This window comes from Pipistrellus kuhlii, unplaced genomic scaffold, assembly GCF_014108245.1.
Source record: "Pipistrellus kuhlii isolate mPipKuh1 unplaced genomic scaffold, mPipKuh1.p scaffold_m20_p_1, whole genome shotgun sequence".
Classification (NCBI taxonomy): Eukaryota; Metazoa; Chordata; class Mammalia; order Chiroptera; family Vespertilionidae; genus Pipistrellus; species Pipistrellus kuhlii.
The window spans coordinates 22,076,572-22,093,198 of NW_023425404.1; the positions used below are offsets into that span (position 1 = coordinate 22,076,572).

The 16,627-nt window shown below is 36.7% G+C and overlaps 1 protein-coding gene across 2 annotated transcripts in view; it reads right to left on the bottom strand.

Annotated features, from left to right (window-relative positions):
• MNAT1 (MNAT1 component of CDK activating kinase) overlaps window positions 1–16,627 on the bottom strand; it is a 154,246-nt gene that overhangs the window by 11,595 nt on the left and 126,024 nt on the right. The window contains exon 8 of one of the 2 annotated variants that reach the window (XM_036434833.2): window positions 928–1,024. The exons of the other annotated variant lie outside the window; for it this stretch is intronic. Within the exon in view, the coding sequence (XP_036290726.1) occupies window positions 943–1,024 (82 nt within the window). The 3' untranslated portion in view covers window positions 928–942. Of the gene's footprint in view, window positions 1–927; window positions 1,025–16,627 lie in introns of those variants that run through there. 2 annotated transcript variants of the gene reach the window in all.

Genomic DNA, 16,627 nt, shown 5'->3' on the forward strand with positions numbered 1-16,627 from the left:
AAAAACAATCAGAGCAATAGTGTGCTCAGACAATTAACACTACAGAGCAGAAACATTCCGAAGGTTAGTGCTCAGGTATCCTAATTTAATCATGAGGTCAGAATAATGAGCTATCTACAGAGGGAAATTGATCATCATATAATCTAAACAAAGGAAGAAAGCACTACATGTCAGAAATGTCCATAATTCTGAGGGCTGTTTGGTTATAAAAACAAATGGCTTCATGAATTACAAGCAAAAATATAACAAACTTCCACAAACAGTCAGGATGTTTCTCTTGGCTTTATTATCTAGTCATCAAGTGAGGACACACTTTAATAAACTAATTATTAAAGCTGCTTCAGATTTATACTACTACACTTAGTAATCAAGTGACCAATTATTTCAGACATTCAGACCATCAGAACACCAAAGCTCAGATATGGAAATTAAAAGCCACATGATGCTCACATAAGTCTTTCTGAACTATAACTGAAGTAAATAATCTGTGAGATTTATTGCTATCAAAGAACTCACTAGGTACTTTAGGAGAGGTAGCTATTACTGAAAGTTAATGGAACTATACAGCAGAAGGAATACTTCCTTGACTTGAGAGTGAACTATCAAACACATAGAAAATAGAGCTGTAATATATTCTATGAACAACTGGCAGTTGGTAGTATTGGGTATCTCAATGACAGACCTATAAGAACAGATTTCATCAATTTAATATCGTCAAATATAGGAATATCTCAGGAATCAGGTGTGATGATGTAAATCTGAATAGAGCCATGAAAAGAGTAGCCATTAGATTAAAAAAAATTTTATGAATCTTAAATAAACTCTCAAAATCAGATGTTTATCTCAGCAACAATTACATTTGGCTAATTTAGTATTGTTCTTATACCAGTTAGATGAGATTAAGCAAAAAAAATGGTATATAATGTTTTTATTTACTGAATCTTAAAACATTATGATACTTATTCCTATTAATTTATTGAAGATAATAACCAGGGGAGAGAGAAGGCTAAGTTTCATGAAAAATCTAAAAATAAATCACATTAGAGTCATATAAAAATAACCATATGTAGATATTGTATATCCCAGTGAGGGACAAGGGCCACTTCTGAGGTGGAAATAAAATAGGTATTATAAAAATAAATATCCTAGTTTCTGAATTTCTTAAAGTTCCTTTAAAAATCTAGTGCCCAATTCTGGTTTGTCTAATGTAATTTTTTACTATGAAGTAAGTGCATGCTAACAGATGTGTGCCAAAAGTTTCATCACATCTTTATAAAGGCAAGATGAGTAATTTTTCCCTGAGGGTGAGACAGGGAAAATGCAGGAATTCATATGTATGCAGCTCATTCATTCTTCAAAACATAAAATTACTGAGTACCTAATGTAGGCCAGGTATTGAAGCAATCCTGAGAATAAAACAGCAAAGATTCCATGGACCTTGTTTTCCATGGACCTTATAATTCAGCAAGGGGGAAAAAATATGTTAAATAATTAATACAATGAGAAAGTCAGGGCTCTATGGTTTTGGATAAAAAGGAAAGCCAACATGAACAAGTTTAGAAAAAGTCTCCCCAAGAAAATGATAGGTAAATTTAGACCCAAAAGATAAGGAAGAGCCAGAGGAGTGCAGCAGTGATCCAGCAGAAGAAAGAGCACACAGATGAAGCAGCAAGCCATCGCATGTACTGAGACATGTGAGAAAGGTGTCTCCATCTAAGGATGAAGCTAGAGATGTAGGCAGATAGAATCCAAAAGAAAGCCTAAACAATCAATGTCACCCCAATAAATCCAATTTTGTTTAAGAACTGTGGAAATTATTCACAGGGCAATGGAGAGCCATTGAAAAGTTATTGTTAGGAACCTGAACATTTAAATAAGCTAAGTACTTGTCTGCATCATGGACTGGAGAAAAGCAGTTGATTATAGAGACTCCTTATGACAGTGATTTTCAACCTATTTTCATATTGTGGCACACATAAATCAATTACTAAAATTCAACAGCACACCAAAAAATGTATTTTTCCAATCTGACCAAAAAATAGGTATAATTTGGATTCATTAACACCAAACAGCTATTGTAGTAGCTGTTGTCATTTTTTTTTTAACTTGGCAATCTAAGGTAAGAGGTTAGTGCCCTGACTATAAATAAATAGTCAAGTAGTGCACAGAGCATAGTCACAACTGCAGCTGTCATTAATCCAGTCAATATTGGCATAAAAATACTGTTTGAACCATTCTTTGGTTTCAGCTAATATTATTACTTATAGCCACTATGACTTAAAATGTGACCTACCACCCTGGCCAGCGTGGTTCAGTGGTTGGAGCATCAACCTGTGGACCAAAGGGTCTTGGGTTTGATTCCTAGTCAAGGGCATGTGCCTAGGTTGCAGGTTCAATCCCCACCCAGGTGCATGTAAGGGGAGAGAGGAGCAACCAATCAATGATGTCTCTCTCACATTGATATTTCGCTCTCCCCATCTCACTTCTCTTCCACCACCATCCCTCCTTCCTTTCCGCTCTCTCTAAATAGCGGAAAAACTCTCCGTGGTTGAGGATTAACAACAAAATCAAATCTATATCTCAGGGAAAAGGGGAGTGGAGGATGCGGGAAGAGACGGAACATAAACTGCACCTATGGATGAGGACAATGGGGGGTGGGGAAAGGGCAGAGGGTGGGGTGGGAACCTGGTGGAGGGGGGAAGAAATGAGAAACCTTTGTAATAATATGAACAATAAAGATTGATTTTTAAAAAAATAAAGTAAAATCTATAATAATAAAAGCATAATATGCTAATTAAATCAGACGTCTGGACGACCTTCTAGACAAAGCCGGGGCTGCGAGGGAAGCCCACGTCCCAGAGGGAGGCCGGGGTCCCAGGTGCCAAAGGGAAGCCTCTCACAATCCAGGACTGCTGGCTCCCAACTGCTTGCCTGTCTGCCTTCCTGATTGCCCCAACCACTTCTGCCTGCCAGCCTGATCACCCTAGCCACTCCCATGCCAGCCTGATTGATGTCTAACTGCTCCCCTGCCAGCCCATTTGCCCCCAACTTCCCTCCTCTGCCAGCTTGGTCACCCCTAACTGCCCTCCCCTACTGGGTTGATTGCCTCCAACTGCCCTCCCTTGCAAGACTGGTGCCTCCCAACTGCCTTCCCCTGCTGGCCATCTTGTGGTGGCCATCTTGTGTCCACATAGGGGCAGGATCTTTGACTACATGGGGGCAACCATCTTGTGCGTTGGAGTGATGATCAATCTGCATATTATTCTTTTATTAGATAGGATAGAGGCCTGGTGCATGGGTGGGGGCCATCTGGTTTGCACTGAAGGGTGTCCTGGATCAGGGTGTGTGTTCCCTTGAGGTGTGGGGCCGCCTGGGCCAGCGGCCTGTGGTGGTTTGCAGGCCAGCCACACCCCCTAGAGACCCAAGCAGAGGCCCTGATATCTGGAATTGATTTACCTTCTACAGTCGAAATTTTGTAGCCTGGAGCAGAGCCAAGCCTCCTGTTTGCTCCATGGCTGCAGTCATTTCTGTTTGGATTTGTTTACCTTCTATAATTGAAACTTTGTATCCTTGAGTGGAGGCCTGGGTCTGCCAGGGTGTGTGGAAAGCTTGGCTTCCACTATTGCCAGGGAAACCCAAGCCTCTCAACTGCTCTCTGTGGCTGCAGCCATCTTGGCTGGGTTAATTTGCATACTCTCTTTGATTGGCTGGTGGGTGTGGCTTGAACAGAGTGATGATTAATTTGCATACTACTCTTTTATTAGGTAGGATGATTTGAACAGTGCTTTTTATTTTCAAGCCTCAGTTTCCTTATCTGTAAAAATAAGACAATAATACCTCATAGTATTTTTTAGAAGATTAAACAAAAAAAGATATGTAAAGCGTCTGGCATAGAACAGACATTCTATAAAGTGTAGTGTCCCTGTCCACCTTATGTATTCTCTTTGATAATACTATTTATACAAAGTATGCTTTCATGATAAGTAGGATTTTCAAGGGCCAAATTTCCAAAATATTTTACCTTCTGGTAATATGCACCTCTCTTCTCAATTCTGTGACTTTCCTATCTATACTTACATCTATTCCAACACTAATAATGTTGCCCTCTCTCTTGTGTCTTTTACTGTACCCCAAATATGAAGATCTAAGTAGAGAGAGTTTCTGTGTTATATTTTTAATTAGACAAATGGAGTAGACCTGCTTGTTATTCTTTTATCATAGGGTAACAGAGCAATCCAAGGACACCAACACCTACTTATTAAAAAACAAAAGGGAAAATTTTTACATATTTACATATATAACACATTTATATATACACAAGCATATATGTGCATACCAATATTTCACAATCCTATGCATAGCTTGGTATATTTTTTTTCTTTTAAAAGTATTTTTTTATTGATTTCAGAGAGGAAGGGAGAGGGAGAAAGAGTTAGAAACATCAATGATGAGAGAGAATCATTGACTGTCTGTCTCCTGCATGCCCAACACTGGGCACATGACCTAGCCGGGAATCAAATTGTGACTTCCTGGTTCATAGGTCTGTGCTCAACTACTGAACCATGCCAGCTGGGCCCAGAGCCTAATATATTTTATTTCAAAAGTTAAAATGCTATATTATTTCCTGTCTCACTGACTATCTTTCCTCTTATTCTTTATAACCAGTATTTTAATTCCCTTCACCATTAAATGGCCATTTTTCTGTACTCACTCTCCTCTACTTCTCTAAAATCTGGAGACACCCAACAGCTGTAAAATGCTCTTAGCCTCTGGCTACTATAACATGCCTATAATTTGCGCCACACTTCTACATTTTGAGAAATGATTTTCCAAATTTCTCTTTTTCCACCTGCTTCTTAATTCTTAGTTTTCCTTTTGGCTTACCTCCTCATCTCCTACTCTTGACTCTGTCTCTGAAATGTATGGCTTCATTTATCACTATCTTTTGTCCCTTTTCCCATCTTAGTTATAGCTCAATATTTTTTTTATCTGCTTGTGTGTTCCAATGGTACTGCAAATTTATTATTTTCATAACTCAACCCATCTCCCTTTACAAACCTATCCTCTCTGTGTATCTCTTAATTTCTTTTAATAGTTTCAATGTACTTCTAGGGTCATCTTGGAATCCTCTTTCTCCTGCACACCAATGAGAAACCTACATCACACTATCTCTCTACAGGTATCTAATTCACATTATCTCCTTTGCCACTATTGTTGTCTATTCTTAGATCACTGTTAACTGTCTCTTAACTGATCCCCTATGTACAGTATATTCTTACTATTCCAACCTAGTCATAGTTACTAAATTAATCTTAGTGCAAAGCACTGCATCATTCTCACACAAATATTAGTAGACATCCATTGGCTTCCTGCAGTATGTAGGATAAAGTCCAAATTCCTCAGCCTATCATTCAAGGCCTATTGTATTTTATTCTAAACCACCTTTCCAAACATATTTCCCATTAGTCGTTTCCATGTACACTAAACTTAAGCCAAAGTCAATCATCAGTTTTTCAATTATTTCCTATGAAAACATTATAAATACATTCCATATCTTTGCTTACAGTGTTTCATTATCTTGGAATGCTCTCACCATTACCTATCTTCCAAAACTTTGGTTCAAATGTCAACCCCTGAGCTCTAAACAGACACATGAACCCAGCTGGTATGACTCAGTGCTTGAGCACTGGCCCATGAACCAAGAGGTGCCTGTTTGATTCCCAGTCAGGGCACATGCCTGGATTGCTGGCTCAATCCCCAGTGGGGGGCATGCAGGAGGAAGCCAATCGATGACGTTTCTCTTTCATTGATGTTTCTCTCTCTCTATCCTTCTCCCTTTCTCTCTCTCTAAAAATCAGTAATAAATAATTAAATAGAAACATGAGAACCTTCCATATGCAACACAAAATGTGATATGTGAATTATGTATAATATATATTACAACAAACAAAAACAATAAAATAAACAGCTAACCTTAAAAGCAAGAAAACTTTCATGTGTCAGAAATTATATGGGAACTCAAAATCAGAGCATGAGCAGAGGCTAAAGTTCAGAAAGGTACTGGTTACCAGTGATTCAACACCCCTATGAGGGACAGAAAATGGTCTCAGTCCTGTCAGAAGTAGGAACTGGGCTTGGCCCCTGCATATTTACCTAAATCTACAAAATGCTGTCCCATCTGTAAAAAAAACTTGTAAGAAATTTTGCTCACTTGCTCAGGAATAGTCACAAGAAAGTCTAGGGGTATGGGTAGAAAAGAAATCATAGAACTATCCCTTGTGGATATCGAAGGACTGTAGTTCAGTTTGAGGGAGTCAAAAGTTATGCAGAAAAAAAATAGGTGCCATAAAGCAAAAACAGAATACAAGAAACAAAGATGAGCCAAAACCACCACCATCACCATACACTGGTAACAAAAACAACAAGAAAAATAAAGAATGAGGAAATCTAAGGTTAAGCATTCCATACTTTGTTTTATTCAGAAGGAAGAGAGATGTGACCTTTTGACTTTTGAAAATAATATTTGTTAATTCTGAGAGGCAGAATTATAGTTTCTATATTCTACTCTCTGTATTCCTCTATATTTGAAATATTTAACAATATTTTAGATGCCACTTTCTCTGGATTGCCCAGGCAGAATTATTTCTTTCCTCCTCTGAATTTGCACAGTACTTTATCTCTACTTCTAAAGTTTTAAGTACTATGACTAAATGTTATACATTTCCTGACAGATAAGTTTCGTAATAGCAAGATAAATATCTATTCACTAATAGCCATCCCATTAAAAAATAATAAATCATTCTAACTTGAAGCAAAGAGTATAGAATTTTAAAAGTAAATAAAAATTCCGAATGGCCAGGATAATAGATGGCAAATAAAAGCACAGAGGATATGAAGAATTATCACCACGAATTATTAAGCTATGGCAGAGAATTGAAGGTAACACAAGTTGTACATCAGTCATTGAAGACAATGGGAAAGTTTCCTGGAAATTAGAAGATGCCTATAAAAATGACAGAGAGATGGGGTATTACTTTATTTAAATTATAAGTATTAGCATTTTATTTAATAGATATATTTAAAATTTGCTTTGAGATTTTATCCTATCTCATAAGCTGAACTTTGTGTGTTAACCCATTTTATACTCAAAAAGACAAACTATAATGGAATATAGCTGTTAATGCAAAGAAAAACAAGAAATTCAAACAGAACTGGGCACACCCAAAGCTAGATGTTTTGTAAGATATTTATTTTTCCATTCAAAGCACTTTCTCAAAAGCTCTATTTCACACATTGGAATCTGAATCATGTCAATAACTTATATAAATCTCTAAAGCAAACAATAACAAGCAAAGACAAAATCAAGTGGATAAAATAACTGATGTTTTTTTTCTTAATTATGGAAAATTCTACTTTCCTGCAAGTAGAAACAAGTTCATAAAATATCTACTCAGGGGACGAGTGACCATAAGCAATAAAATATGAAAAAGCTCCAAGTATTCTGGTTTAATGCATAACAATTTCAAGTTTTTTAAAAAGCATTTGTAATACTTAAGCCCACAGAAAACTTGCATTCTCTTCCAAGAGCAAAACCACAGCCTCACTTTGGGGGAAAGAAAAATCTATGCCCATTATCATTAAGTAATGTGCTAATGCAATCAATTTTATTTTTAAAAATGTAGCTTTTCTGGAACAGAATGCTTTAATAGACTAGTCAGTTAGTTGGTTACATACCATCTGAACCAAAAACTTTATATGTAAAGAAAATATTTTCCTCTTACTTAAAAAATTATAGCATCATTTTCAGTATTCTCTTTTGCTTCCCAACTGCATTTTCTGGCAATGCATTATGACTCTGCATATGTTGGTAAAATATTTTAATTAAAAACACATTCTAATCATTTACATATGACTTATTTTTGAGAATCAGAAGTTTTAAAAGTTTAATTCAATTTTTTAAAAGGTTTAATTTAAACCTATGTTTCTTATTTCATTACTTTTAAAGGATAAAGGAAAGAAAAAATCCTATTTTCTTGAATTCCATGTTATGGTAGAAAAATTATTTCCAAAATAATTAAAATAAGCCAATAAATAAAATCCAACCATGACTTCCTGGCTCATGGGTCAACGCTCACCACTGGGCCACACCAGACTGACACAGTGTTCTTATTTATATATCATGCTTGGGTTGAATCTGCCACAGTGAATTAACAAAAGTAAAAAACAAAATTTTTAATCCATACTAAGATTACTTTGATATATTTTGTTCCTAATTGGCCTCCATTTGTAAACACTGATGTTTTATGGAACAAAAATAGGATTTGCTTGAAATGATATAAAATAAATACCAAGGAGATAAATCACATCCTTAAAAGATACACTTCAGATTAATCCTACAGGTAATTACTGAAAATAAATTTTAAGTGTTTTATAAAATAAATGAGAACAGTAGGTAAAGACAGTATACACAATACAATAATGGAAGTAATTCAGAAATCTAAAACTTGAGAGGATATTATAATAAAATTATCTTATCCCAGACCCTCATATCATAATTAAAATGGCAAAGGTTAAAGACAAAAAGAGAGTCTTAAAAGCAGGAAGAGCAAGAAAGTTACCTACAGGGGAGCTTCCCATAAGACAGTCAGCCAATTTCTCAACAGAAACTTTTAAGGGCAGAAGAAATTTGCATGAAATATTCAGTGATGAAAAGCAAGGACCTACCGAGACTATTTTAGCAAGCCTATCATTTAAAATTGAAGGAAAAATAAAGAACTTCCCAAATAAGAAAAAGCTAACGGGGTTCATCACCACCAAACCAGGATTACAAGAAATGTTAGAAGGACTTCTTTAATATGAAAAAAATAATCTTATCCCACCACCTCATAAACAGATAATGCAGCTGACACCCAGATAAGTTAAAATTTTTTATCTTCTTGGAAAGAATCCATTTATTCAATTAACACATATGAAACACTTACTATAGTATACCAGTACTGTGCTAGGTGCTAAATGAGAAAATAGTCCTTGTTCCAAAGGAGCTCAAAGTCAAGTGTAAAAGAAGACATGAAGATAAAGAATTTTTAAACATAAGATAACCGGACACTGGAGAAGTCAGGAGAGTACTTGCAGAAAACATAGGTCATAAATTGGTATATGAAGGAAGAACAATAATTTTCAGATAGATAAAGAGGCAAAGAGGGTATCCAAGAAAGGGAAAAGCACAAAATGTCTGGAGACCTGAGAGAACATGGTGCATTCTGAGTGTCAAATTTGAAGGGCCCTCTGTATGCCATGAATATTTTTTAAAATAAATAATTGAGACTCATGAAAAATGTTAGTGGGTGAGTAATGCAATCTGACCTGAATTTTATAAATCTTTCTATGAAAGACAGATTGGAGAAAGAGAGGGTGAAAAGAGAGGCAAAGAAAATGATTATGAATGCGTCTAGGGGTTATGACCCTAGGATCTTAATGGTCTAATTATGTGTAAGATACCAACAAGAAAAAAAGTATTTAACAACTCCCAAGTCTGGGACACAGAAGATTGGCTGGATTAGGAAGTTTCACCACAATAGAATGTTCAGTAGTTAGAAAAGTTTCCATAAAGAAGGAACAGAGGTACTTGTCAGACACACAGGTAGAAAAATAAAAATTTTCAGGATCCAGTTGGAAATATGAGTTTAAAACAAATAAATACAGGCTTGGGATTTAATATAAATCACTTTACCTTTTAAATTGCCTTTCTGAGTTCTAAGTAAATGCCTTTAGGGCATTATGAGGGCAGAAAGGAAAGGGAGGCAAACTAAACCTATCACCCCCCACTGAATCAGAATAGTTGTGCTTTTACCTTTTGGGGTCCTAGAAATATTTTTTTTAAATAGCCTGTTTCTTTTAAAAGTTTTAAAACTATTATAATATAGTTTTAGAATCAAACAGATATGGTGTTAAATCCTGATTACCTCCTCTTCTCTAACAGAGAAGTTCTGAAAAAAAGGTGGAGATCAACTTGATGGTATAATATCCCTGAGTTGAAGGTCAAAGTAGACCACAGAAGAAAGATTGCAGGAGTAGCTTCAGATAAAAGATAAGCCCTTCTGCATCTAAGGATGAACAGAGGATCTAACAATATATACAAACAGACAAGTTTATAGTTGGGGCTGACTTTTGAGGGAATACATTCATACTTATATTTTCTTTGTGCAGTAGGTTAATCAGTTGGCTGCTGAATCTGAAAGAGGGAATGTAGAAATTTGAGAAAGCCATTGTGGGAAAAGAGTTAAACCAACCATGGGTTTGTGCAAAATGATTGCTGAGTGGCACCAAATATACTCAGTTATATTATTTTCTCCAACAGTACTCAGCAAAAACCATATAACAATTCATACAGTTAAAAAATATTTCCAGCCAAAATCAGTTTGGCTCAGTGGATAGAGCATCAGCCTGCGGAATGAAAGGTCCCAGGTTTGATTCTGGTCAAGGGCATGTACCTTGGTTGTGGGCACATCCCCAGGAGGGGGTGTGCAAGAAGCTGCTGATCAACGATTCTCTCTCATCGATGTTTTTAACTCTCTATCCCTCTCTCTTCCTTTCTGTAAAAAAACAATAAAATTTATTTAAAATATATATATATATATATATATATATTTCCAATTATTCTTTGTAAGTGTCATATAATTAAAGTACTAGCACAATACAATTAAAGTACTAAAATTACTCATGTGATCCTAATTCATAAAATATAATGTGTTTTATAAAATAAAGATATAATATGCAAATGGCCTTTATGCCATGAAGCGTAATGACCAACCATGTAATACCGGATCATAGATCAACAGGAGGATGGAGGAGCGAGCTATGAGCAGGTGGTGGAAAGCTATAGGAGGGGGCAGAGCAGCAAGCTATGAGTGGGGGGGAGGGGCAAAGGGAGCTAAAGAAGGACAGGGCAGTGAGCGAAGAACTACTGGAGGGTGGCAGTGAGCTACTGGTAAGCTAATGGCACATGGATCCATGTGCAGGGCTACTAGTGTGCTTATAAAAGAACTAGAGGCCTGGTACATGAAATTCATGCACGGGGGTGAGGGGGGTCCCTCAGGTTCAGCCTGCGCCTTCTCTAATCTGGGACCCCTGGAGGGATGTCTGACTGCCCTCTCACAATCCAGGACTGCTGGCTCCCAAATGCTTGCCTGCCTGCCTTCCTGATTGCCCCTAACCGCTTCTGCCTGCCAGCCGATCACCTCCTAACAACTCCCCTATCAGCCTGATTGATGCCTAACTGCTCCCTGCCAGCCTGATTGCCCCTAACTGCCCTCCCCTGCAGGCCTGGTCACCCCTAACTGCTCTCCCCTGCAGGCTTGATCACCCCCAACTGCCTTCCCTTGCAGGCCTGGTCCCTCCCAACTGCCCTTCTCTGCTGGCTGATTGCCCACAACTGCCCTCCCTTGGTGGCCTGATTCCTCCCAACTGCCCTCCCCTACTAGCAATCTTGTGTCCACATGGGGGCAGCCATGTTTGACCACATGGGGGCAGCCATCTTGTGTGTTGGAGTGATGTCAATTTGCATATTACTCTTTTATAAGATAGGATTTTACAAAATACCCCAATGCCTTAATGCCCTTCTTGTCTTGTGGTTACAGAGAAAGACAAAAGATTTATTCAACCTAGTTCTGGGCACATATTGTAAAGTGTTTCTTATAAGAAATCCATTTTGCATTCAAGTTTACTCCAAATAAAAACAAAGAATACACATAATGTTAGAATTCCTTCATAAGGAGACTCCATCTTTTTCCTGACAAAAAGTTCTGGATAGAGGCCAACGTACTTACTGTACCTGGCTTCTCTCTTAGTATATGTGCTGCCGAAGCAAGCACGTGGCTTCTCTCTTAAATAAGTTTTTTCCATGACTCAGAAGATGGATTTTTTAAAAAGGAAATGCTACCTGTGTCTCTAGAAAACATTTCTGAACACAATAGGAGACTATAGTTTTGGAAATATCCTTATACCTAAAGAAGTTTACCTTGTACAAGAAAGCACTGCTGAGACTTGAGTGAAAAGCACTTGGGCCCACAAGATGATAGTAAATGGTTCTTAGTAACTTTGAAATTCTGATTAATGTCTTCATATTCCCTGCTTAATTGCACTGACTGAATTTTTCATTAGATGGCCAAATAGCTATTTTATTGACTTTGGAAAATTGTTAAAGTCATATTTACAGTAAGAATTTTCTAAACATTTATTTCCTCACAGTGAACAAAGACTTTACACTTCTTAATAGCTTTGTTTGCATGAAAACTCCTTGAATTCTCATTATTTATTTTCCTATGAATAGTTAAGACAATAAAATGGTTCTCATTACTAGCCAGAAAAACAGAGATAATTTCTCATAGAAAATTATTAGTTCTAGAAACCAAAATTGAAATGCCTGGATTATCAGAACTTGGATAATTTGTAGTTTTATAATTCTTATGAATTTTATAATTCTTAAGGCATTAGGAGGAAATTAGCTTTTATGCTGGTATAAACCAATATATTTGCAAACTTACATTGGCTAATTTGGGCAAACATTTTAGATACTACCTAAAAACAAGAAACTAAAGATCTCATATTCAATGCTTAGCATAAAGAAAAGAGAAAATTAAGAATGATCTCTAACACGTAGAAAACTGATACACAGCATTTTAATCAATTTATACTTTAATACTCTAGGTAATTGGCAATGTTCAAACTCAGATCTGATTAAAAAAGAGTGAAAGGAATTTGACAATGTGAGTTTTCCCCTAGTTTGCTTCCTTTTTTTTTTCTTTGCTCAAGGGCAAGCATTTTAGTCTGCAGTGATGCAAAAAATATGCATGTTCTGCTATAACCATAATTTGCTGACAAAATATGTAGAACAGAGAATAGGTTCAGAGCTTGCAGTTTAACTTATTTCTACTCCATGGTTTTGATGAGTCATATTTCAATGATAAAAGAAAATAAGCCATTGATAAGGTTCAGGTCAACAGATTATATAAACTGTATACAAATATTTTTCATGTTTCTATTAATTGGTTTTCATAAAAACTCATTGAAGGAGGAAAGAAGATTAACCTCAATTTCTAAAGAGCAAGTCACGGCTCAGAGAAGTTAAATATGGCCAAAGTAATGTCACCTCCACTTACCAGGAGAGAGTAACAGAATCATGAGTAAGACTATCTAAAAGTGATTACATATGGTGGTCAAGACAAAAATGAATTATAGATATGAATGAGGGACCAGGAAATTAGGAAAACGGTAGAGAAAGTAGCTCCAAACTTCCATCCCTCCACAGAAACATTGAAAATATGTAAAAACTGTCAGAAACAACTTTGTCAAACTCTGAAAAACAGTTGAAGGTTTATAGCGACCAAGGGGAAGGCTGAATAAAGAAACAAAGCTGTAGGATACTTTTAAAAATAGAAGGATACTTTTGAGGAATTGTTACTGGTCCTTTCCCCAAACCCTCCCCAGCTCGGCAGCCCATCATCCCTGTGTTGGACCAGGACCCATTCCAGAGGAAACAGAGCAGATATTATAAGCAAATTATTGTGCTTAGCTGTTCTATTTTGTCTGGAGGCTACCTGAAGAAATGGCACAAGACACTCATCACTACCTGGGGGAAAAGATGCGGTGGAGAGATATAATAAAACGCCTAAAGCCTGGGAGGAAATGCTGTGGGGAGAATACATAGTTTTTAAAAATGTAAATGTAACACTCTCTTGGACAAAGCACAGGATAGGCCACAAAATAGAAATCAGACAAAGCATCCTCTCTGAGCACAATGAAATGAAACTAGAAATTTTTTTTAAAAAGAAGGAAAATAGAAAATTCATGAATATGTGGAAATTAAATAATATATTGTACAATTAAACTAGCCGTGGGTCAAATAAGAGATCAAGGGGCTGCCCTCTGGTGGTCAGCGCACTTCCACAGGGCGAGCGCTGCTCAGCCAGAAGGCAGGCTCATGGCTGGTGAGCGCAGTGGTGGTGGCGGGAGCCTCTCCCACCACCTTTGCGGCAGTTGGACATCCCCCAAGGGCTCTCACAGGCCAGAAAGAGCGCAGGCCAGACCCAGGCGACCTCTGCAAAATTTGTACACTGGTCTCTAGTCTATAAATCATTATATGCCAACAAAGTAGATACCTAGATAATATGGACAATTCCTAGGAACACACAATTTATCTGAACTGATTCAAGTAGAAACAGAAAATCTCAACAGACCTATAAAAACTAAGATATTACATCAGTAATCAAAAACTTTTCAACCAAAACCGGTTTGGCTCAGTGGTAGAGCGTTGGTCTGCGGACTGGAAGGTCCCAGGTTAGATTCCAGTCAAGGGCATGTACATTGGTTGGGGGCACATCCCTGGTGTGGGGGGGGGGTACAGGAGGCAGCTGATTGATGTCTCTCTCTCATCAATGTTTCTAGCTCTCTCTCTCTCTCTCTCCTCTTCCTTCCTCTCTATAAAAACTCAATAAAATTTTTTTTTTAAACTTTTCAGAAAATATAAGTCCAGGATCAAGTTGCTTCATTGGTGAAGTCCACCAAACCTTTAAAGAATTAGTATTAATCCTTTTCACACTCTTTGAAAAAATAAAAGGGGGGAGCAGGAAACACTTCCTAGCTTATTCTGTAAGACCAGTATTACCAATATCAAAGCTAAATAAAGGTTCACAAGAAAAGAAAATTACAGACCAATATTTCTTATCATTAAGATAAAAATTCTCAACAAAACACTAGCAAACCAAATTCAACAGCATATTTGTGACCAAGTAAAATTTATCCCAGGAATGTAAGAAACAAAAAAAATAGGTAAATTGGACTTCATCAAAACTAAAATATTTGTGTATAAAAAAATACATTATCAAAAAAAGTGAAAAGACAACCTAGATGAGAGAAAATCTTGCATATTATATATCTGATAAGGGTGTAGTATTCAAAATATATAAGGAACTCTTACAACTCACAACAAAAAGACAAACAACCTAACTAAAAAAGTGAGCAAAGGATTGAATAGCTATTTCTCCAAAATAGACATGCAAATAAATGGCCAACCAACATATAAGATGCTCAACATAATTAGGCACTAGGAAAATGCAAATCAAAACTAAATACGAGATTCCATTTCACACACTCAATAAGATAATTATAATAAATTTTAAAAAGGAAAATAAGTCTTGGTGAGGATGTGGAAAGATTAGAACCCTTGTACATTGTGAGTAGGAATGAAAAATGATTCAGCTGCTATGGAAAAGTTTGGTTGTTCCTCAAAAAGTTAAATATACCACATGATCCTGAAATTCCACTTCTCAGTATAAACTCCAAAGAACTAAAAAGTACTGAAATAAATACATGTAGAGGTAGGTTTACAGCAGCACTTTTCATAATATCCAAAAGACAGGAACAGCCCAAACATCCATCAATAAATGAATGTATATATGAATTGTTGTCTATCCATATGATATAATATTATTGTCCATGGAAAGGAATGAAGTACTGATATTATGTGGATGAACATAAAAAATATCAAAAAAAGAAGCCAGACATAAAAGGTCACAAATTGTCTGAGAGATAAACCCAAAGAGACATAAGGTAGAATGGTGGTAACCTACTTAATGGTAAGAGGTGGGGTTTTTTGTTTGTTTTTTTGTTGTTGTTTAAAAGTTTTACTTTGGAATGATGGAAATGTGTGGAACTAGACATTTTGAATGTACTAAATGCCACTGCATTTTTCCACTGTGAAATGGTTAATTTTGTTATGTAAATTTCACCTCAATAAATTATTAGAAAAAGAAAAAGTGAACGGCAGTCCATTTTCAGCCCAAATAAGGAGTTCAGGATACCCTCAACACATACCAGAACTTAAGACTGGAAACTACACATTTGCTTTTAAAAGTCATTACTATGGCCGAAACCGGTTTGGCTCAATGGATAGAGCATCGGCTTGGGGACTGAAGGGTCCTGGGTTTGATTCCGGTCAAGGGCATGTACCTTGATTGCGGGCATATCCCCAGGGGGGGTGTGCAAGAGGCAGCTAATCAATGACTCTCTCTCATTGATGTTTCTAACTCTCTATCTCTCTCTCTTCCTATCTGTACAAAATCAATAATATATATATATATATTTTTTAAAAAGTCATTACTATGGCCATGAAAACAAAAACCTTTAAGTAAAGCTTAAGAAATTCACCATCTCAGGGCACTGTACAGCAATAACAAAACAAAATAAAAAAGGGTGGAAGGTTGGGGGATGGTAGGAAAAAAACTGATGGTTATAATTAGCTAAATCCCACTGAAAACCATGGATAAGTTAAGAAAGCCCTACTGACCAGGCCAGAATGCTCTGACTATACTGTCTTGAGTTTTGGAGTGAGTAACAGTTAGGATTCCAACTAAAAACAGATGACACACTCTCCTTAGGATAACCTGAGGAGGGTTTATTTACAAAAGGACTATTTATAGAAGTGAAGATGTAGAGAAATAAAGGGATAGTTCAGTTACCCAGAGCAGCAGAAACACTGCTACTCTAAGCTAAAGAAACAAGTTTAGTTCTAACCCCTACTCACTCACCCTACCAAATCTCCCTAACCCCAGGTTAAAAAAGACCACATACA